The sequence below is a fragment of the Myxocyprinus asiaticus genome, chromosome 28 (assembly GCF_019703515.2).
Source record: "Myxocyprinus asiaticus isolate MX2 ecotype Aquarium Trade chromosome 28, UBuf_Myxa_2, whole genome shotgun sequence".
In the NCBI taxonomy this organism is placed as follows: Eukaryota; Metazoa; Chordata; class Actinopteri; order Cypriniformes; family Catostomidae; genus Myxocyprinus; species Myxocyprinus asiaticus.
Window position 1 is genome coordinate 31,761,321 of NC_059371.1, and position 23,352 is coordinate 31,784,672.

At 38.0% G+C, this 23,352-nt stretch overlaps 3 protein-coding genes across 5 annotated transcripts; all 3 read left to right on the forward strand.

The window, feature by feature from the left end:
- Positions 1-77: 77 nt before the first annotated feature.
- LOC127419303 (zinc finger protein 62 homolog) lies at positions 78-5,050 on the forward strand. 2 transcript variants are annotated; one of them, XR_007893634.1, is made up of 3 exons: positions 78-254; positions 1,621-3,086; positions 3,271-5,050. XR_007893634.1 is itself a non-coding variant. In XM_051660608.1 (2 exons), the coding sequence occupies exons 1-2, from the start codon at positions 211-213 to the stop codon at positions 3,026-3,028; spliced, it is 1,452 nt and encodes a 483-aa protein (XP_051516568.1). In that variant the 5' UTR covers positions 78-210; the 3' UTR covers positions 3,029-5,050. The 2 variants fall into 2 exon arrangements, 1 of the variants encoding a protein (XP_051516568.1); XM_051660608.1 differs by having other exon boundaries at positions 1,621-5,050.
- Positions 5,051-5,195: 145 nt separating this feature from the next.
- On the forward strand, positions 5,196-7,226 carry LOC127419314 (small nuclear ribonucleoprotein G-like). 2 transcript variants are annotated; one of them, XM_051660635.1, is made up of 3 exons: positions 5,196-5,711; positions 6,119-6,243; positions 6,948-7,226. In XM_051660635.1, exons 1-3 carry the CDS (start codon positions 5,693-5,695, stop codon positions 7,101-7,103), a joined length of 300 nt encoding a protein of 99 aa, XP_051516595.1. In that variant the 5' UTR covers positions 5,196-5,692; the 3' UTR covers positions 7,104-7,226. The 2 variants fall into 2 exon arrangements, with proteins under 2 accessions (XP_051516595.1, XP_051516594.1); XM_051660634.1 differs by having other exon boundaries at positions 5,196-6,243.
- A 4,631-nt stretch (positions 7,227-11,857) lies between these two features.
- Positions 11,858-21,965, forward strand: LOC127419309 (pyridoxal phosphate homeostasis protein-like). The gene is made up of 8 exons (XM_051660627.1): positions 11,858-12,024; positions 12,749-12,856; positions 12,971-13,006; positions 13,088-13,163; positions 14,953-15,093; positions 15,626-15,768; positions 20,362-20,460; positions 20,700-21,965. Exons 1-8 carry the CDS (start codon positions 11,935-11,937, stop codon positions 20,853-20,855), a joined length of 849 nt encoding a protein of 282 aa, XP_051516587.1. The 5' UTR covers positions 11,858-11,934; the 3' UTR covers positions 20,856-21,965.
- The last annotated feature ends 1,387 nt before the right edge of the window (positions 21,966-23,352 follow it).

The window sequence follows — 23,352 nt, forward strand, 5'->3', positions numbered from 1 at the left end:
AAGACAAACAAATGACCTTTGGGTGTAGCTCGTGTGAAGCGCATAAACATGGGATGATGGGTTTTGTAGTTCTTCAGATTGCTTGAACTAAGTTCAGTATCAACGCATGGGAGTGAAACTTAAAGTCAAACTCAAGATGAGTCTAGCCTGAACATTTTGTGCGATGTGTGTTCATAAATCTGCAAACTTTTGCTTTAAATATCCACATCAATGGGCAAGAACCCCATTTTGTCCAATGCAAATTCCTCGAATAGGTGAGTTGTCATGCCAGTAACATTGCAAGCCAGCTAGCTAACTACCTGTTTCAGTGTTGAGTTCATCTATTTTAGGTGTGTGATTGTTATAAAGAGCTGAAATTCTAATGAATACTTAACTATGAATGAGATGCTGACAATGCAATTACTAGTTTTTGCATTGCAATTTACAGACTTTTATTTTCAGTAACCTTAAATCACAAATATCACCAGGTGTAGCTTTTAAAAAGAAATAGGAGAAAATACTAGAGAATTCCCTTTGTGTGTGTGTGTGTGTGTGTGTTAGACAGTAATTTAGAAACTGTTTGGTTGATGCACAATATGTCAATATAAAGTCAACTTAATCAGCATTAAGGTTTTAGTTTAAAAATGTTTGAGTAATGTATAAGGGAAAGTGAGGTCATTATATCATTTGTTTTTCACCTATTTAAAAAAAACAAAAACAATAAATAATTCCTTCACTAATTCATTTAAAATTATCCAGCAGTGTGACATAATTTTTTAAAGTACAACTATCCTTTGTAGTCTGTTAGTGAATGTGTTTAAACCTGCATACATAATCATTGGCAATGAGTTAGCAAAATGCTGTTTTAAAGGGATAGTTCACCCAAAAATGAAAATGCTCTCATCATTTACGCACCCTCATGTTAACCCAGATGCGAACAACTTTCTTTCTTCTGCAGAACACAACGTTTTTTAAGAAGAATATCTCAGCTCTGTAGGTCCATACAATGCACGTGAATGGTGACAAAACTTTGAAGCTCCAAAAAGCACATAAAGGCAGCATAAAAGTAATCCATACGACTTCAGTGGTTCCTCTATTACTCGTTTTAGATGGAGAGTCGCTTGTCACACGCTAAGACATGTAAACTTCCCAAAAGTGTCAGAAATTTTTCCAGAGAACCTTTCCGTAAAGGGGCAGTAACTGCCCACTGGATATGCATTTTTACATTTATGATTATATATTTTTCTAAACGTATATAAGTGTCATCCTTTTATTCAAATACTTCAATTTATTCAGTTCGTTAACTTAAATTCTCAATCTGAATAATCATAGTGAGAAAATATTATTACATCCTACCTATGAAATTAAATCAAAATCAAATCATGTTTTATACGAAAATGTGTATAACTAGATTTAAAATAGAATATTAAGAACAATTTCAGATGTTATAAATAAGAGCAGAAAAATTCATTACAGGGGACATTTTCCGCCCCCACATTTTGAATTCCAGGTGCATTTTAGTCACTTTCAGTGCCTCCCTTAATTTCTGACCCTGCTGCCCAACTATAATGCAATGGAGATTGCATAATGATTAAAATTTGAATTAACTGCTTAAATTTACTATCTTTTTTTGTGTCCTAGTGAGAATTTGGATTCAGTGGCTTGCAGAGGTGATCAGACCTCTGTTAGGCCTAGACACGCACTGGAAACCTTATCCAAACTTGCTCAATTGATCACTGGATTTGAGCACAGAGCAAAACCCTTCAAGAGCTCTTCCTTCATCTGCAAAGACTGCAGCCAGACGTTCTCTGACCTGAGCGGCCTTGTATGTCACCAAAAAAGAGATCACGCACTCCAAAAGCTCCATCGCTGTCAGCACTGTGGACAAAAGTTTGCTTTGCTCTCTAGTTTGCAGTTACACAAATGCCCTAGCGCTTCCTCCATGTGCCAGGAGTGCAGAGGGAAACCTCAGTGGGATTCCCCATGCCCAACCTGTGGGACAGAGCCTTCAGGTCCACATGGCAATGAAAAGCAAGACTTTTATCGTGATAAAAGTCCCTATGTGTGCACCCTATGTGGCCTGGCATTCGGCCACAAACAGGAGTTGCTGTACCACCAGCAGGCCGGAGGGTGTCAGCCCACCCCCCTCAGCCCGAAAGCCCTCACTATTTCTCCTCCAGATGCACCTTCCCACGCCTCCTCGCCTCCATCACCAGCCTGCACCAGCTCGTCTCTCTCCGCATGCACTTTGTGTCCCAGAACATTTAAATCTCCTGCAGGTCTTTCTAACCACCTGCGCAATTTCCATTCACCGAAAAAGTTGAAGAAAAAGAAGAAAGATCTCACCTCAGATACAACGTTTCCATGCCGTACCTGTGACAAGGACTTCCCCCAAACGTCACTGCTGTACCTCCACAGGAAAGAGGAAAACCAGCGGGAGACCATGGTGAGGAAACCACAGAGGAACGATGTGAAGGCCACCAGGGGAAGGCATAAAAGTGATACGTATCTATGCCACCATTGCGGAAAAGTCTTCCTGCACCATTTGACGCTCTTGGAGCATTTCCAGCATTACAGGACTCACCATCAGGCCCACCTCGCTCTCAGTGCCAAATTGATTAAAGCTTCCAGAGCTGGCAAACGTGGCATCTCAAATGCAGCTAAAGGTTGCAAACCTTCCAAGGAGTCCAAATTCCTCAAAGAAGGTAAATGTCGAGGAAGAGGCAGACCAAGGACAAAAAGTCAGCCAGTTTTGAAGGATAGCAAGGAGGAGGTAACTGATAATGATGAAGATGACAGGTACCCTTGTGCATCATGTGAAGAGGTTTTTAGAACCCAAGCTGCTCTTAAAGCCCATGAGAGCATTCATCCAGAAGTCGACACATGTAAGCGCTGTAGTGTGTGTACATGTGGGATACCTCTCTCTCAAATTCCAGAAGAAAAGAATGTCTATCACTGTGTGCCTTGTGCGGAGGCTTTTATAGCTCTGGACACTTTTCTAGAGCACTGCCAGAAACATCTATGTGACAAAGAATACGATGAAGATTAACTCAGTGATGAGTAAGAGATTGTCCTCCTTTTTAGGGCATGAAAATCCGACTGTACAGGTGCTTGAAAATTTTTCAGAGTATCAGGAACTTAAGATTTCTCAGGCATATTTTGCTTTGTATGAATTGGCTAAACATTATATACATTAAATAATTTGCACCCAAGCCAAACTACCATAGAAAATAGTAGAGGCCTTTGATAATAATGACTGAAAATTCTGACTGTGCTTTTATTTTGATACAGGTACTTTAGAGGGAAAACCACTTCAGCTGAACACATAATTTGGATGAATGTTTTTACAAAAGCAAATATTAAACAGTGAAACTGTGATTTTTATTTTGTATTATTTATTTTTGGACAATGCCTTCCTGAAACATGATACCAGAAAAATGTAATGTGCTTGTTGCTGTCTGTCAAGTTGGGGGATATAATATCTGTGGATCTGCAAGATTTGGCAGCTGAAATATTTCAAATGTGTCATCATTTACTAACTTTTGTGTTGTTCTAAACCTGTATGACTTTCTTCCTTGAAACACTTAAGGAGGTATGTGGCACTATGTGTCTCAGTCACCATTTATTTTAATTGCATAGTTTTTTTTCCATACAATGAAAGCAAATGGTGACTAAAGGCCTGGGTATACTTACTTTTTCCGCATTTGAAACCAACCCGGTCGACCGCGTTGCCCTTCAAAGTATATAGAATGCAAATGCGTTTGATGCATGCGCAGTATGACTGCTTTGTGATATTCTTTTAGTACAATAAACGGCAGGAACGTGCGCCGACACTGTGCGCGTTCCGATTAGCAACGCGGACAACCAAAGGATACTTTTATACTTTGAAAATCTGTCAAAAGTATAACATGTTAAAGGAATAATTCACCCCAAAATGAAAATTCTCTCACTATTCACTTACCCTGATGCCATCCCAGATGTGTATGACTGTCTTTCTTCAGCAGAACACAAATTAAGATTTTTAGAAAAATGTTGAAGCACTGTAGGTCCTTATAATGTAAGTAAACGGGTGCCATCAGGCTGCTGGCTTTTTGACGGACCAAAAGGCAGATTTAGGCAGCATAAAAGTAATCCACACGACTCCAGTCGATCAATTAATGTCTTCTGAAGTAAATCGATAGGTTTGTGTAAAAATAAATTGATAATTAAAACTTAATTAACTTGAAAAAATTGCTTCCTGCCAGCAGTCACCGCATCAGTCACGTGAGAAGTCGGAAGCACGCGCTTTCTACACAACAGAGGAAAGAATGTCACGCAAGAGTTAGTTCATTTCAAACAGAAATACAGCACTGGGCAGAAGCAACAATTTAAAGTTAAAATGTTTTTATTATCAGTTTGTTTCTTACACCAACCTATCGATTTGCTTCAGAAGACGTTAATTGATTGACTGGAGTCGTGTGGATTACTTTTATGCTGCCTTTTGGACCGTCAAATAGCCAGCAGCCTGATATATATACAGAGCTGAAATATTTTTCTAAAAATCTTCATTTGTGTTCTGCTGAAGAGAGAAAGTCATACACATCTGGGATGGCATCAGGGTAAGTGAATAATGAGAGAATTTTCATTTTTGGGTGAACTATCCCTTTAAGTTCTAGAGGTATTAGCCTATAATGACATGTGTGATTTTATTGTATGCTATTAGACCAAATATTATGCAAATAAGATTTAGTGTCTTCTTAATTTTTTTGCAGTTTAGCGAAAATCAAAAATGATTTGTGCACATCATAATGACCCTTGACAGTAGCGGATTTAGGCATGGGCGACGTGCAGTTGCCCAGAGCGGCATCTTGTGGGGGGGTGGCACAAGGCACCCACACAGACACTACACTCAAGGTGTTGGTCTGGCAGCTGGTGGGGAGCATGGAGTTGTTGCGACTTTGGGCCAGTCGCACTCCTCCACGCTACCCACCAGCTCCCAGGAGTCACCCTGAAGCCCAAATAGGCCTACCTGCTGCATATTTTACATCTTTAATACTTTATCTACTTCCAATAAAAACAAATATTGGATCTATGATCTTGTTGTCTTGGGTTTTTGATCTGAGGGTTGTGGGGGAGCACACCTCCCTTTACTTTGTTGTGTCCTACCCCTAGGGGACATAACAGAGGATTATTTAATATAACATTTTCAAATTCACATTTATGCATTTGGCAGAAAAGTGACTTGCAGTGCATTCAAATGTCTCACATTCACATTAGCACCGACTGTTCTGCATTAATACCTCCCTAATGATAAACATACACACAAAACTGTGCATGTGCAACATCATCATCGACCACTATAGTCGGCGGTCTGCTGTTACGTCATTTCCTGTACTTCACACACTGCTTGTACATCGTTTGAAATGCGTTTCAAACATTTATTTTTGTAAAAAAAAACTATTTGATCTAACTAAATAAACATGAGCAAAGCACATCTACCCGAGCTGAAAAAGTAAGTACATCGAACCTTTTCTTAATTGCAGTGATAAGCCACTTAGAAACGTGATTTATTTGAAGAGCATTATGCTCTAGTGACCGGTTTTACTACAGTTATCTCATAACAGCAGCCTTTTATTTTTAATTTAATTTTATTGTTTCATTGCTATTTCAAATGATCAGATTGCAGTATTAAATCATTAATAATATAACCGCTGTTGTTCTTGCCTTTAGATTTATGGATAAGAAGCTTTCACGTGAGTATAATACATTTATAAATTAAAATTTCCCAAATTCTAGATTTCATAAACTAATTTCTTGTTCATTTCTTTAATATTTGTAGTGTAGCGTAAATATATCAGTTAAAGCTTTTTTGTACTAGTTAATCGTAAGAATTAAACAGCACTACAGCAAGCAAAAGCAAATAATTTGATCAATATATTTATCTCAAAATATTCTTTATCTAGGACATAAACTGTGCAAAGTCAGAATACTGTAGCAATGTTATCTAGAGATAAAAACATTTGTTGTGTTCAGAATAACTGTAACTGTTCTTGCTGACTGTCTGTTTACTGAATATTCTAAAAAAGAATGGCCTCTTTGTACATTCCAAATTTTAACAGCTTGAAAAAGCTACTGATTTTGTTTTTTGTTCCATTTTTAGTAAAGCTGAACGGTGGTCGTCATGTTCAGGGCGTCTTGCGTGGATTTGACCCGTTCATGAATCTGGTAGTGGATGACTGTATTGAAATGGCTCCAGGAGGTCAAATGAACACTGTTGGGATGGTGGTCAGTACTCAAGTATCATCATTTATATTACAATAAATCATTTAGTGGACGCTTTTATGAGTTTAAGCAATTTACAGACGAGGAATGCAACAAGCAGCTTATTATGCAAGAGCCAACAATATTTGTATTTATTGCAATGGTAAGTTTCAAGAGTAAGCTGTAGAAATGGAGAAGAATGGAGAAAAGCGATCAAGAAAGTTGGTTATTCTTGTATTGACTTGTCTTAGATGTGTCTCCTGTGATCATTTGTGATCAGAATGGGAGCATCTATTTGTATGTCTGCATGCATCACTTATAGTAAGTGTTTCCCTGGATGTTAATGTTGAAGTGCAAAAAAAACAACAACAAAAAATGAAATACTAAATGAGCCCAAAGTCTGCACACTGTTGCTTTTCCAAATATACTTCCAGATTTTAATGTCACTGTCAGCATGACGTTTATTAACAATTGGAATTTATCGTGTCTCAACTACTTGCTGATTAATCTGTCAGATTACGTCTTCAGTTTGCTTTGGAAAATGACTTGGAAAGTTACTGTTCATAAATTAAGGGAAAATGTATTTTCCTTTGGAAATGTTTAAACATTACCTCACCAATATTAACAGGATGATGTGATACCTTTTTATCTGTGCAATGTTTTTACGGGTATGACAAGAAAATACACATATGTCTTAACAGTGTTGTTTTGTTAACATTTCTCTGCAGGTTATCAGAGGAAACAGTATAATTATGTTGGAGGCTCTTGAACGAGTGTTCACCAGATTACCAGTTTCTTGCTGTTTTGTATTTTGCTTTTTGTATCAAAACCAGCAAATGTCAAAATGGGTTTCTCATGTATTGTCTTTTTGCAACAAAAGTTGACTTTTAATACAGAAATCCTTAATTGAGTTGGGAACAGTTCTGTTTTTTGAACACTTGTTTTTTATATATATATTTATATATTTTCTTATGCCTGTAGAAAATTGTGTACACATTTCATAAAGCATTTTGGAGAATAAGATGATTGAAGTCTTCCTTTTGGTTGACATGTGACTCCTGTCTCATTGGATTTATGGTTTTATCATGGTTGAATATTCATTTATACAAAGTCCCTTTTAAAGCAAGTCAGTCCACTTGGCGGCCATCTTGGGAACGCTCCCGGGCAGCTATTTTCTATGGATAAGCTGCATAAAAGTACAGCTCCTATCTACTAGGGAAAGATTGAAATCTCCAAAACGGTTGGTCAAGATTAAGATCAAGAAACATATTTCAAATAAGCACTGCAATCTGACAACAATGGGATCATAAATTGTGCTGCTTCAGCTAAGATCATGCTAAAAAAAAAAAAAATATATATATATATATATATATATATATATATATATATATATATATATATATATTCTGATTTATCTACCTAATGCGCATGCACGTCCTCGAGTAGACTGACATGCGATGTCTGTATCTGAAAGGTGATTGGCTCTTCTATTTGTAAGGCGGGACTTCCTTTTCTACATCTGCCATATTGGGCATTTCAATTTCTCCCATTCATTTTATACAAATGCTCCGTCTCAGGCTAAATAGTCTGATTTACATTAACATGTTTTTAGTGACTCAGCTATTTGAACCTGTTAAAACCATTAAATAATCTTAATTTCTGGTAAATTCAAAAAATTCAGCTGCATATTATTTTTTTTTGCTTTGAACTATAATATATAAATTAATGAGTATTTGAAAAATGAGATTTCCCTTTCATGTAAACAATCATTCCTTGTCTAATTGACTAATGTTTATGTTTTACTGTGAACCATTAGATGATAGAATAAGATTGTACTTTTTTGATTACCTGGGGAAATAAAAAAATTTTAGGTGTTAAGGCAGTAAACATAAATTACATTTAAAAGAAAAAAGGTGTAGTATGAACCAATTAAATCCAATACACAAGACAAGAGAAACAGAACATGCATGCATTGTGGGGTATAATGGGGCTAAAGGCCCCCCCTTGAGGAAAATGTGCTTTTCTTTTTTTTCAGGTCACTAAGTGTATCAGGATTGAAAAAATATTTTTCTTTTCACTGAATACTGATGGAGCAATATAATAAATGTGAAAAGAGATAATAAAAGAAGGGGCAAGGGGGCCTTTTACCCCACGCTTGGGATAAAAGACCCCCAGTGGGATTACATTGTAGGTATAGGGGCAATAGTTATAGTGCAAAATGTATGCACATTTTTTAATTGTGCAAATACTTTTGAGACAGCAAGAAGCTTTTTTTTTTTTTTTTGAGTAACAAACACTACAGTACGGTTCCATTTGTTAATATTAGTTGGCATGAACTAACAATGAACAAAAACTTTATACAACTTTTATTAATCTTGGTTCATGTTAATTTCAACATATACTAATACATTTTTTTATTCAAAGTTGTATTTGTTAACATTAGTTAATGCACTATGAACTAATAATGAACAATTGTAACTTATTAACTAACATTAACAGATATTAATAAATGCTATAAAAACTATTGTTCATTGATTGTTTTTGATACCTAATGTTAATGAATGGAACCTTATTGTTAAGTGTTACCAATTAAGATAATGCTTATTCAAAATAAACACTTCAGAGAAGAGTGCAACATTTCCTGTTAAATTAAATCACACTTTTCATTTAATAACAGATGTATTCAATAACAAATTAATCTCAGTTGTGATTGGATCAGTCAATGTGAGCCCACTTTGAACAAATTTTCATAACAAATCTAAGAGGTGAGGTTTCCAAGTCACATCAGCTACTTACTAGGGTACCTCAGGGCCCAGTGCTTGGGCCACTTCTCTTTATATACTCAACATCACTGGGACCCATCATTTAAGCACATGGGTTCTCTTACCACTGCCATGCCGATGACACACAGCTCTACTTGTCTTTCCATCCTAGCGACACCACAGTGATTGCTCAAATCTCGGCCTGTTTGGCAGACATCTCGACCTGGATGAAGGAGCACCACCTGCCTCATAACCCAGCGAAGACTGAGCTCCCCATCTTTCCAACCAACCCTGCTGTTGAACACAACATCAGCATTCAGCTAGGTTCAACTACAGTAACTCCTTCCAAAACGGTCAGAAATCTAGGGATAACCATCGATAACCAACTCAGTTTCACAGACCACATCTCAAAGACAGCACGATCATGTAGATTTACACTACAGTATCAGGAAAATAAGAGCCTTGTTCTCTGAACATGCCACACAACTTCTTATTCATTCACTTGTCATAACTAGACTGGACTACTGTAACGCTGTCATTGCAGGCCTCCCTGCATGCCCAATTAGGCCCCTGCAAATGATCCAGAATGGAGCAGCACGTCTGGTCTTTAATAAACCAAAGTGAGCAAATGTTACACAAGTCTTTGTCTCTCTTCACTGGCTGCCAGTTGATGCACGTATCAAATTCAAGGCTCTGATGCTGGCATACAGAACAGTCACTGAGTCTGCTCCAGCATACCTAAAATAATTTTTTTTGATGCCATATCAGCAGCAATAGTTATATTCATGGCAAAGACGACAGTGTTCAAATTAAACAATGTTTACAATAGTTTGACAGATACAAAAATCCACATATATAACAATAATAACAGTAGTAGTAATAACATTTATATAGAATTATTCAGTTGGTCTGGTATCCAACAAAAGACAATATTGAAATTAAAGAGTCCACTTTTCCTATTATGCTAATAATTGTAGGGTGTTCTGTTTTCAGAGCTTCGAGTACTTGCAGGCAGGATTTAGAATCTGTACAAATTAGAAAGTGATGTTGTTGTTCCTTTTCTATTTATTCTAAAGCTAGTAATAATGCACAAGCTTCTGCTGTGAAAATTGAACTTTGTCCACGAATACACTTGCCAAAACGTTTTGGGCCAATCACTACTGCTGCAGATACATGATTGTCTGATTTTGATCCGTCTGTGTACACTGGTACATGAGATGGTAACCTGCATCTTATGTCCAGGAATTTCTCCTGGTAGCCGTTTGGATGATTTATCTTTTTAGTATACTGAGCCAGGTTCATCATGATAGTTGTCTTTTTAATATTCCAGGGCGGTATAGGGCACAGATGTGTCGATGTTAGGATATCCAGATTAATGTCCATGTTCTCCAAGTGTGGTTTTGTGCGAATTCCAAAAGGACTGATGTACCTGGGTCTGGCTTTATACAGGTGTGAATGTTGAGGATGAAAGACTGAAGGATATGCTGGGTAACTTTCATTAGCTTTTAGCTAAACTCCATAGTTAAGGGCCAATTTCAGCCTTCTGTTATATAGTGATGTTTCTCTTGCTTCTGTATTCAAGCTTTGGATTGGAGAGGTTCTAAATGCTCCTAGTGCAAGTCTCAATCCTGTATGATGTACTGTATCCAACATTTTAATATATGACTTTCTGGCAGATCCAAAAACTGCGCTCCCATAGTCCATTTTTGATCAAACAAGTGTCCTATGGAATCTCAAGAGTACTTCACAATCTGCACCCCATTTGATCCTTGCTAGCACTTTTATAATAACCATTGCTCTGAAGCATCTATTCGGCTGGGAGGTCATAGGATACTTCAAAATGGTGGCATTCCTGATGGGTCTCCAAGGTGGTTTTACCAAGTTTCCCTGCTATCTTTGCCTTTGGGACAGCAGGGACACCAAGGCGCACTACCACAGGCGGGACTGGCCGCAGCGGACCGAGTTCTCTGTGGGGAGGAACAATGTCAAGTGGGAGCCACTGGTGGACCCCCGGAAGGTGCTGATGCCACCACTGCACATCAAATTGGGCCTTATGAAACAATTTGTCAGAGCTCTAGATGAGGAGTCGGCAGCCTTCAAGTACCTTCAAGACTTCTTCCCTAAGCTGTCTGAGGCAAAGATCAAAGCCGGTGTCTTCGTCGGACCACAGATAAAGAAGGATTTTGGATTCATATGTTGTTTTTTTCTGACTGTATGTGAACGAAAAGACACAAATTCGCCCGTTTTCTCATTGGAAATAGGTACATTTAAAAATGGTCACAAAAGCAAAGTTTGTGGGGAATAATAGCCATTTTCTATACTTTTGAGGCATAAGCAATTAGGAAATAACACTTCCTACCCAGGAACAAATATTGTGTTACATAGTGTAATAGATGTTGTAGGACTTTTATTTTGTCAGAAAGCTGACCGGATATGTTGATGAGATCACACGACTGGGTCGTCCATGCTATTGGTTTAAGACATGGAGCTATAAAATACCTGGAGAGAGCTATCCGTTAGCATCCCCATTCATCTCTATGACTGTGCTCAGCTAGCGCAGGCTTCCCAGAAAGCGAACGAAATGGAGGCTGCCATCTTTGCGCATGGGCGTTCAGTTCCGGGATCGGGTGTCACGTGACTGATCACTCGTCAATGGGAATAGAAAGGGAACAAATATAAATCAATTTCACGCTTTTAAAAGCCCTTCAAAAACAATACGTCACCGGATGACAATGTGCTATAATGTAATGAAATAATTTACATTTAAATTGTTCTTGGAAACATTTTTATTTCGTCATAAAACATGGCTACTTTTGAATGGCTGTTTATGGAGAAATATGCTTTTTGCCATCGGGTGGTGTAGTTCCAGCATCTACCAGCAGGTGCTAACGGGGACCTGCTAACCAGCCAATTCCTGACCCCCAACCACTGGTTATGAGCACGCGCAGAGGCTATGTGGAGAGTAGTGATGTCGGAGGAGGTTGGGAAGAAATTGCGGGCGGTGGTTGACCGGGTAAATCAAGCGGTTGCCCGTCGACCGAAGGTAAGTTTTTAATCGGTATTGTTTTGAGTACGTCATTGAAAAGAAGCATGCTTTTAAAATGCCCTTAAATAAACTATCATCTCCAAGCACGCGGTGTTTTTCACAGTAAGGTTATGCAATCATTTCAAGCTTTACACATGTGCATACCCATAACAGCAGGCTCGTGATGGATGACAGCAGAGTACATCGCTAATAATGAATACACTTTTTGGTCAAATAACACTTTCATAATGATATTGAAGGGCAGTTAGCTTTTGGTTGTCTGTATTAATTTGTACAGTATGTTACTTTTACACTAGAAGCGCAGTGTGTGAACCAATGTATGTTGCATGAAATAGAATCAGGCGTTTAGGAGTCACTCAGCAAATACTAATTACATGACATGTATCAAACATCTATTGCCCTGGGTTTTCTATTGTGTGGCATACAAATAAGTCTTCAAATTTTCAGTGCAGTGTATTTACAATATTCTGTGTAGATACAATATGTAGTACAATAAATTGGCACTTGAAGAGTTGAAATGGAGAGTACTTGCAGAACAATTGTGAATCATGTCCATGTATTTTCTCCTGTATTGCACATATCAGATTTTAGTATTTTATTGTGTTATTTTCTGTATATTATGTCATTTTAATATAGTATATTGCTGCTTTATAGTATTAAACTGTTTTCTGGTGTTGCAACTGTATTATAAGCAATCTTTTCTCTTACTGATCTATTCCAGACGTTGCCATGTATAGCCCCTCGGCTGGTGGCGGTCAGTAAGACAAAACCTCCAGAGATGGTGCTGGAGGCTTACAAACACGGACAACGAAACTTTGGGGAGAATTATGTGAGTAAATAATTAAGTATTCGCATTTAAAGCCCATTTGTTGTTATAGCCTACTTTATGATTAATTGAAACCATAGTGCAAGTTTTCATGTTGCATATCCACTTTTTCTACAGGTGAATGAACTTGTGGAGAAAGCCTCCCATCCCCAGGTATTTCAGAGAAATTGTATTTTGTTCTTGCTCACATGTCTTGATTGATATAAAACTGCCTTTCACCCTTTTTCTTTTCAGATTGTGTCATCATGTCCTGATGTAAAATGGCATTTCATTGGTCACCTGCAAAAGAATAATGTCAACAAACTCCTGGGTGAGCAAAGCAAAATAACAATGGTCGACCTTTTTACTTCTAAATTTACTTCAGTCTGTGTAGCTTGACTTTAGTATTACAACCCCAATTCTGAAAAAGTCGGGACCGTATTAAAAAATGCAAAAATGAGTGATTTGTAAATTATATTCACCCTTTGCTATATTGAAAGCACTACAACTAAACATTATATGATGTTTTACCTTGTGAATTTCATATTATTATTTTTTTTAAATGTACAGTAATTTCAAATCAAATGATTGCAACACGCTCCCAAAAAGTAGAGACAGGGGCAATTTAAGACTAATAGCAATTTGATGAGTGAAAATAACAAGGCGATGTGAAACAGGAGATGTTAAACAGGTGAGGCAATCGTGTTATAGTATATAGGGGCCTCCAAAAACAGCCTTGTCCTTCAAGAGCAAGAATCATTTGAGACTTGTCAATTTGCCAACAGATGCTTCAGCAAATGATCCAGCACTTTGAGAACAATGTTCCCCAAAGACAAATTGGAAGGATTTTGGCCATTTCACCCTCTACAGTGCACAATATAGTTAAAAGATTGAAGGAATCTGGTCAAATCTCGGTGCGTAAAGGGCAAGACAAAAACCACTTCTGAATGCGTGTGATCTCTGATCCCCAAGACGTCACTGTCTTAAAAAACGACATTCATCTGTAATGGATATCATGAACATGGGCTTGGGATAACTTTAGTAAACCTTTGTTAGTCAACACCATTCGCCGCTGCATCCACAGATGCAAGTTAAGACTTTACTATGCAAAGCAGAGGCCCTACATCAACACTGTCCAGAAGCGCTGCTGACTTCTCTGGGCTCGGTCTCATCTTAAATGGAAAGTAGAACAGTGGAACTGTGTTTTTTGGTCCGATGAGTCCACATTTCAAATAGTTTTTGAAAAACACAGCCGTCGTGTTATCCAGGCCAAAGAGGAAAATGACCATCCAAGCTGTTAGCAGCGTCAGGTCCAAAAGCCAGAGTCTGTATGGGCCAGGGGTGTGTCAGTGCCCATGGCATGGGTAACACGCACATCTGTGAGGGCACCAATAACGCAGACAGATATGTAAACATTTTGGAGCAGCATATACTGCCATCCAGCACCGTCTTTTCCAGGGACGTCCCGGAATTTTCAGTGGGACAACTTCAAACCACATACTGGCCTAATAAGCAGAGAGTGCGGGTGCTAGATTGGCCTGCCTGCAGTCCTGACCTGTCTCCAATTGAGAATGTGCGGTGCATTATGAAACACCATATGGCAACGAAGACCGGTACAATTGTGCAGCCGAAGACCTGCATAATGGATGAATGAGGGAAAGTTCCACTTTCTAAACTTAACAAATTTGTGTCTTCAGTGCCTAAATGCTTAACAAGTATTATCAGAAGAAATGGTGATGTTTCACAGTGATAAACACTCGACTGTCCCAACATTTTTGGAATGTGTTGCAATTAGAAATTACTGTACATTAAAGAAGAAACATTGAAATTCACAAGGAAAAACATCATGTAATATTTAGTTGTAGTGCTTTCAATATAGTAAATGGTGAATATAATTTACAAATCACTCCTTTTTGTTTTTATTAGCATTTTTGTTACTGTCCCAACTTTTTCAGTATTGGGGTTGTAGTAATATACCACAAGTGTATTAGTATTTATATTCAGAACCTTTATTTAAGTACTTTCAGTCAGTTCCAGTGGTGTCGGACATGTTTAGAATTTTTTTGCAATGGAGAATTCATTTGATTTTGATTTGACACATTTATTTTATTCCATCACAGGTGTTCCAAACCTGTATATGGTGGAGACAATCGACTCTGTGAAACTGGCTGAAAAAGTAAACAGCTCATGGCAAAAGTTGAGAGCCGTCAACACGCACCAGTTAAAGATTATGGTTCAGATCAACACCAGCGGAGAGGAAAGTGAGTGTCCTATGCTTAACATTAGCGCAAACTAATAATTTTGCCATTGTGAAGCGAACTGAATATTCCACAGATTTCACTGTTCTTAAAAACTTGACAGTATTTGACAGTTTTATGAAATATGAGTTCTTGTATTGCTATTTTCAGCAGATCAAATTGCATAAATGCAGATTGCATATGTAAGATTTATCGCTTTTTCAACATTTGATGGCCTAAAAGTGTACTAGAGTTGGATCTTTGCTTGTATCTACATTAGTTCTTTTATAAGCTCACCTTATGAGCCCACTTGAGATGCTTTGTATTAACGTTCTCGGAAAATCACAGTTGGGTGCATCACAGGCTTATTGCACAATGTTTTCACAAAAAGAGTCCATCTCAAAGGCACAGATGTTGTTTGTTTCACTTTTGGACAAAAAGATTGTTTAAATCTCGCAGTATGTCAGTGTGTTACAAAACACATGTAAGCATTGTGAGTTATTTTCTCAGTGTTTCAGATGACTGTTTTTCATGCCTGACTTACATCTGTCATCAGGTAAACATGGCTTGCCACCTGATGAGACTGTAAACACAGTGAAACACATCATATCTCAGTGTCCTGCTCTTGACTTCGCTGGACTCATGACGATTGGCCGGTACGGTTATGACCTCAGTGAAGGCCCCAACCCCGACTTCCAGGTGCGTCAGATGAACTGGATCACCCCCGGCCTCATATGTTTACATTATCACTAGTGCTGGGTACAAATTTTATTATTATTGTTTTTCCCAATCCATCACAATCCCAAAATCGATCTTTTACTCTATGGTGCAACACTCTACAATGCGAGTAAATCACTTGTATATGTGACCAAATTTCACGTGATGTGACTAATATGTCTGTGATTAGCCACTGGCTGCTACATTTTCAGATTTCACTTGCCAGTGATTGAGATGTGTTTTTGAAGAAGTTCAGCACCGACGAGATCCTTTCACTGCATGTTGAGAGTAAAAGCTTGGTTTGAATCGTTCCATGTAATGTGTGTCCAAAGACTAGATCTATGCAATCCATTTGTCATTGAATAATGTCTCTTTTTAACACCCTTTCTGTTCTTACAGTCAAGAACAACAAAAACGAAACATTTAATTCAAATCAAACATTGCACAAATGCGGTAAAGAAGCCATGCAACTCCACTCTCATTATGCTTGCTCAACTGCCGCTATTCTCCATTTTAGCATGTTTTCTACAAATTAATGTAAATAGTACAAATTATGCATGTGAACAATAGTCATGTAACAATATATGTGTATAGATTAGAGCTGTCAAAATTAGCAGATTAACACATGCGATTAATTTAAAATGTTTAACTCTTTAATTTTTCTTAATCGTGATTAACCCATTTACTGTTAAAAAAAAAGCATAAATCAGCATAAGCACTTATGGGACTAGGGTGGAATATTTGAGATGTGTCCACCCGGAGTCATTACAATGACGGACACCACAAAAACACAACAGCGCTTCTGTATCAGTGATAAAATGATGGGAGAAAGGACCTCTTACTGCTATTTGATGTACAAAAAAAGTCCAGATGGGACTTGTGATAGAAATCAAGTATTTTGCAGCCTCTCTAAGGTACAATTTAACCACAGAAGCACATCAAGTCTTAAGTATCACCAAAAAAATGCAGAATTAGGTGTTGTTTGCAAGCACTTTTCATGTGGAGTTCAAAGCGGCTTTTGAATGCACCTACACGATTACTGTAGAAAAGCAGATCTGCTGACTGATTAATATGTTGAGGATAAGAGTTTTAGAGATTAAATGCCCATTGCAATGAAACCTCAACCTTTGGGGGGACTAATTCTTTCAATCAGGCAACCTCCCACTAAGATTTTGGGAAATGTTTAATATTACTTGAATTGGTGCTTTATTTGGAAAATGTTAACAAAACATTATTGTTATATATTGTTTTGTTTTCTTTCCTAAAAAGGAAATAAATGCAATTTGACAGGAGAAAAAAAAGTATATATAGAGTCAAATTTCGTCACTTTCAAAATCTGAGATTAATTGTGATCAACTACAAAAATTATGCAGTTAATCGCTCTTATTTTATTGATGGAATACATGGATTTGTACATTTTTAAAAAGCTTAAATGTGACCAAAATGATGAAAAACCAATGATAAAATAAAATTTGTAAAATAATTATTTTCATAATGTATCCAGAAAGAAGGTTCCCTGTATAATTAAAAGCGTAAACTGAAGGATAATTTCTTTCATTAGTATACCCATATGAATTCAAATCAAATCGATAGCTTGTAAATCTGGAAATCTGTATCATTACCCAGTCCTTATTATTACATTATAGATGTATTATACATTATACATTAGAAATTCAAGGAGATAAGGCAAAATATGCTGTGTCCGAAATCACTCGCTATGTTGGGTGTGCACTCTCTGTGCTCTCTGATTTATAGTGTACAACTGATGTACACTAGCCACCGCTAGACTGACCATAATGCAATGCTGTAATGCCAGCTTAAAAATGGATGCAGATTGCAGCTTAGTTTACAAAAGCTGTATAAAGCTTCATTCATCTAAATATAATGAAATAATGCTTTTGACAACTGGGATTTGCACGAGTAATCGATTAATCGAGTACTTATTCAGCTTTGAATATTCGACTAATAAAATCTCTACTCGAAAATATTGCAATTTGATTTTCCCTTGTGCCTGTGGATGTATGATGTTGTTAAAGGAATAGTTCACGCAAAAAGAAAATTGTCATTATTTTAAAGTGATTGTATCGCTTCAGAAGACTTGGAATGGATGTCTGTGTGTGAATGCAAATGTTTGTTTTTTTTTTGTCATTTTTGAATCTGTTGAATTTTGTTGTTTCTTTATAGTGCTCATTGTTTCATAAGAAAAACAGTTTAAAATGTTAAGGGTTGAACTTAAATTCTAAATTTCAAGTAATCGATCACAATTTGTTTCTTAATTAGTTAAGAGTGCTTGTCTAGAAAATTACCCAAAATGCCCATTCCTAGTTGACAGCTATTACTGCTTTAGGGACGCATGAGGTCGTTGTAAACTCAGCAAAAAAAGAAACGTCCTCTCACTTTCAACTGCTTTTATTTTCAGCAAACTTAATATAAAATAGTAAATATTTGTATGAACATAAAAAGATTCAACAACTAAGACATAAACTGAATAAGTTTCACAGACATGTGACTAACAGAAATGGAATAATGTGTCCCTGAACAAAGGGGGGGCCAAAATCAAAAGTAACAGTCAGTATCTAGTGTGGCCAGCAGCTGCATTAAGTACTGCAGTGCATCTCCTCCTCATGGACTGCACCAGATTTGCCAGTTCTTGCTGTGAGATGTTACCCCACTCTTCTACCAAGGCACTTGCAAGTTCTCGGACATTTCTGCAGGGAATGGCCCTAGCCCTCACCCTCCGATCCAACAGGTCCCAGACGTGCTCAATGGGATTGAGATCCGGCTCTTCGCTGGCCTTGGCAGAACACTGACATTCCTGTCTTGCAGGAAATCACGCACAGAACGAGCAGTATGGCTGGTGTCATTGTCATGCTGGAGGGTCATATCAGGAAGGGAAACACATGAGGGTGGAGGATGTCTTCCCTGTAACGCACAGCGTTGAGATTGCCTGCAATGACAACAAGTTCAGTCCGATGATGCTGTGACACACCGCCCCAGACCATGACGGACCCTCCACCTCTAAATCGATCCCACTCCAGAGTACAGGCCTTTGTGTAACGCTCATTCCTTCGACGATAAACACAAGTCTGACCATCACCCCTGGTGAGACAAAACCATGACTCGTCAGTGAAGAGCACTTTTTGCCAGTCCTGTCTGGTCCAGCGAAGGTGGGTTTGTGCCCATAGGTGACGTTGTTGCTGGTGATGTCCGATAAGGACCTGCCTTACAACAGGCCTACAAGCCCTCAGTCCAGCCTCTCTCAGCCTATTGCGGACAGTCAGAGCATTGATGGAGGGATTGTGTGTTCCTGGTGTAACTCCAGCAGTTGTTGTTGCCATCCAGTACCTGTCCCGCAGGTGTGATATTCGGATGTACCGATCCTGTGCAGGTGTTGTTACATGTGGTCTGCCACTGCGGGGACGATCAGCTGTCCTTCCTGTCTCCCTGTAGCACTGTCTTAGGCGTCTCACAGTACGGACATTGCAATTTATTGCCCTGGCCACATCTGCAGTCCTCATGCCTCCATGCAGCATGCCTAAGGCACGTTCACGCAGATGAGCAGGGACCCTGGGCATCTTTCTTTTGGTGTTTTTTAGAGTCAGTAGAAAGGTCTCTCTAGTGTCCTAAGTTTTTATAACTGTGACCTTAAACCTGCCATCTATAAGCTGTTAGTGTCTTAACGACAGTTCCACAGGTGCATGTTCATTAATTGTTTATGGTTCATTGAACAAGCATGGAAAACATTGTTTAAACCCTTTACAATAAAGATCTGTAAAGTTATTTGGATTTGTACAAAATTATCTTTAAAATACAGTGTCCTGAAAAAGGGACTTTTTTTGCTGGGTTTATGTCTTAAAGGCCAAAAGATACTTTGGGTATGTGCGTTGCGGATTGCTGCCTAGACTTTCTTGACTCACGCACGTGGTCCTCGGCTGTGCATGTCGTCTGCGCATGTGCTGGCCATTGACCGCGCTAAGAGTGTCACAAAGCAGTTGTAGTGCACATGCGTCAAACGCATTCCTATTCATTCATTGTGAGAAAAGTATAGTCAGAAAGGCAACGCGATTGGCCGGGCACGAGCCGATCTGGAACCCGCAAAAACAAAGTATACTTGGGCCTGAAGGCAACCACGTTGCCTTTCTGAGTATATTTTTCTGACCGCGAACGAATAGGGATTCATTCGTACTACAACTGCTTTGTGACACTCTTTTAGTACAGTCAATGGCCAGCGCATGCGCAGATGACACACACAGCTGCGGGCTGCATTTGTGAGTCAAGAAAATCTAGGCGCCGTGCTGATGACGCAGTTTGCATCACACATACTGTGCCTTGAGCGATCAGCAACGTGCACACCTGAAGTATACTTTGGCCTTCAGAAGAAGTAGATTTGTTTGTTCATGTGACATTCACTACAATGGGAAAAGTTATTGACAGGCTGATTTCGGAAACAGCAATAGTTTTAAAATCAGTTTGATAATTTCTCAATTGTGGAACAGGCCAGCAACATGAAGGAATGATGTCACATCATAGTAAGAGACATGTAAGTAGATATATAAACATGTGCATTGTGTGTAGATGCTGCTGAAATGCCGTGATGAAGTTTGTGAAAGTCTGAATGTCCCAGTTGACCAGGTTGAGCTTAGTATGGGCATGTCCACTGACTTTGAACATGCGGTAGGTAAACCTCTTTTTTGCTTTAATGGCAGACTGACATTGTCAAAATTCTAAATTGAACTCTGTGTCATTGTTAATATGTGAACACCTGTCATTTTGTTCTGGTAAATTAAAGGTGTTGCAAACCAAAAATTGGTATTTTAAATGGACTTTTGATATATTCATCAAAAAGATTTATAACTTTGATTTTATAATTCATGATGATAAATGTATATTGTTTAAAATGTTTCTCCTATTAGATTGAGGTAGGCTCCACCAATGTACGTGTCGGTAGCACTATTTTCGGGACACGAGAATACCCAAACACTCCGAGTCCCAGTCCAGAGAAAAAGCAAAAGGTCGTATGTGAGGAAGCAGCAAGAAGAATGGACCGACTCACTGTAACAGAGCAATGAATAATGGAAGAAGGTTACTGAACTACAAGTGGGCTTTTATAGTGGACCTCATAGGCAGTTCTCCCAATGACTGGGCTCACCATTCACCAGTCGAGAGCCTTTGATATGTCTTAATATTATTGCTGCTGACCTGTAAAAAAAATGAGAACGATTTTTGGAAAGTCAAAAATACTGGAATACTAAATTTACTTCCTGAAGGTGTTTTTAGTATGGAAAGCTCTCCAAAAGTGTCCTCCACAACCTGTAGATATCTGGTAAAACCTCAACCATGCTTTCACATTTTATTTTAAACAGATACAGGGTCAGTTCTGGCTTTGTTTTTGTTGTGCCAGTTGTAGTTTGGTTTGTGTTCAGTAAATGTAATTTGAGTTAAACAAGTTAAATGTTAGAAATAATAGCTAGTTTTACATCTAATTAAAATGTTTTACTTATGTTCCTAGTAGTGTATAGGTATATTTTAGTGTCTGTGAATTGTTTTGTTTATGGTGACTCAAAGTTTCAGTGGCATTATAATTGTAAATGATATAAATAGTACATGTATAGTATTGTTTAAGTATCCACTTTTTGCTGTGAAAGATGAGCCATATCTGCACTGAACTGTGTGTGGTGTTATCCTGTAATTCATATAGTATTATCCATGTCACCCTTAACACTGGCATTGAAACAGTACTGATCAACAACCACATTGGTTTTAATATGGCACAGAATATCTACAATAACCCAAAGAAGTGATAAAACTACATAGACATTTTTTCTGAGTCTAGGAAAACTGAGGGTCTGAGGCCTTTTACTATGCAAGGAGAGGGATTGTGAGATGCTTGTTCAGGAGTAATTGCATCATTTTTCTGTCTTTAATTGTATCATTATTACAGCGTTGTTTCACACTAACTAATTATTTTTGATCAATTTATTATTTGTGATAAATCATTTAAAGCCAAACATCTGAAATTAACATCTTTTTTTTTTCATTCATATGTACAGTGTCAAATAATAACTTAGTTGTAGCTTGTCAGAAGATAGTTGTACGTAAATATTTCATTGATTTAGGTGAGTTGAGCAATAAAATAAGAAAACATTTAATGGCTGTGTGGCATACAGTGCATTCAGAAAGTATTCAGACCCCTTTATTTGTTTCGCATTTTATGTTGCAGCCTTATGCTAAAATGCTTTAAAAAAAAAAAAAAAAAAATTCACATCAATCTACACTCCGTACCCCATAATGACAAAGCAAAACTAATGGTAGTGAAAAAAACCACCACCATGTTTCACCGTTGGGATGGTATTGCACAGATGATGAGCCGTGCCTGGTTTCCTCCAGACATGATGCTTGGAATTGAGGCCAAACAGTTCAATATTTGTTTCATCAGACATTTCTCACAGTCTGAGAGTCCTTAAGGTGCTTTTTCGCAAATTCCAAGCGAACTTTCATGTATTTTGCTTTGAGGAGAGGTTTCCGTCTGGACACTCTGCCATAAGCTCTAATCGGAGTGATGCAGTGATAATTGTCCTTCTGCAAGTTTCTCCCATCTCCACACATGATCTCTGGAGCTCAACCAAAGTGACCATTGGGCCCTTCTCCCGTGATTTTTTTTTTTTTTTTTTTTTGTGGCCTTCCCCAGATCTGTGCCTTGACACAATCCTGTCTCTGAGCTCTGCAGGCAGTTCCTTTGACCTCATGGCTTGGTTTTTGCTCTGATGTGCATTTTCAGCTGTAAGACCTTATATAGAAAGAGAAATGGGATGCACCTGAGCTAATTTCAAGTGTCATAACAAAGGGTCAAGGCATTTTTTCAATTAAGTAATTTTTATTTGTATAGCGCTTATCACAACACGTGTCGTTTCAAAGCAGCTTTACAGAAAATCATGCATTAACAGAAAATGAAACTAATATCTATAAATTCTTAGAATCATCATTGTGTAGTTTGATTAAATATGATTGTAAATTGTGTATAAAAATAAATAATTAAATAATAATTGTATTTAAAACCCCAGTGTGCAAGCCGAAGGCAACTGTGGCAAGGAACACAAAACTCCATAAGATGTTGGTTAATGGAGAAAAATAACCTTGGGAGAAACCAGGCTCACTGTGGGGGCCAGTTCCCCTCTGACCTAACAACATGAATATAATGCCAATATTAGTTATTTATGTGCAGTGCTAGTCATGGTTTAAAATGAGTAAACTAAGTGTTAATTGTTTTAAAAATAAAAATAAAATATTTTTTATAAACAAATTTTAAACAAATATTTTGTATGAACTGTAAGATTAATGACTAACTTAATTGCAGAAGTTCACAAGATGCATTGTCCTTTGTTAGTTGGCTGATGAAGGATTTTGTTAGCAATTATTTGATAGTCTATGTATTCCATTTTAAGAGTGTAGTCAATCATTAGTCTGAGGTGTTGCAGGCAGAGATTAGTGAAGTGCATCTCAGTTCAACGGGCAGGTCATTTCGGTGAGGTCTGTCCAAGTCCAAGGTTCAGGCAGTGGCTTATGAAG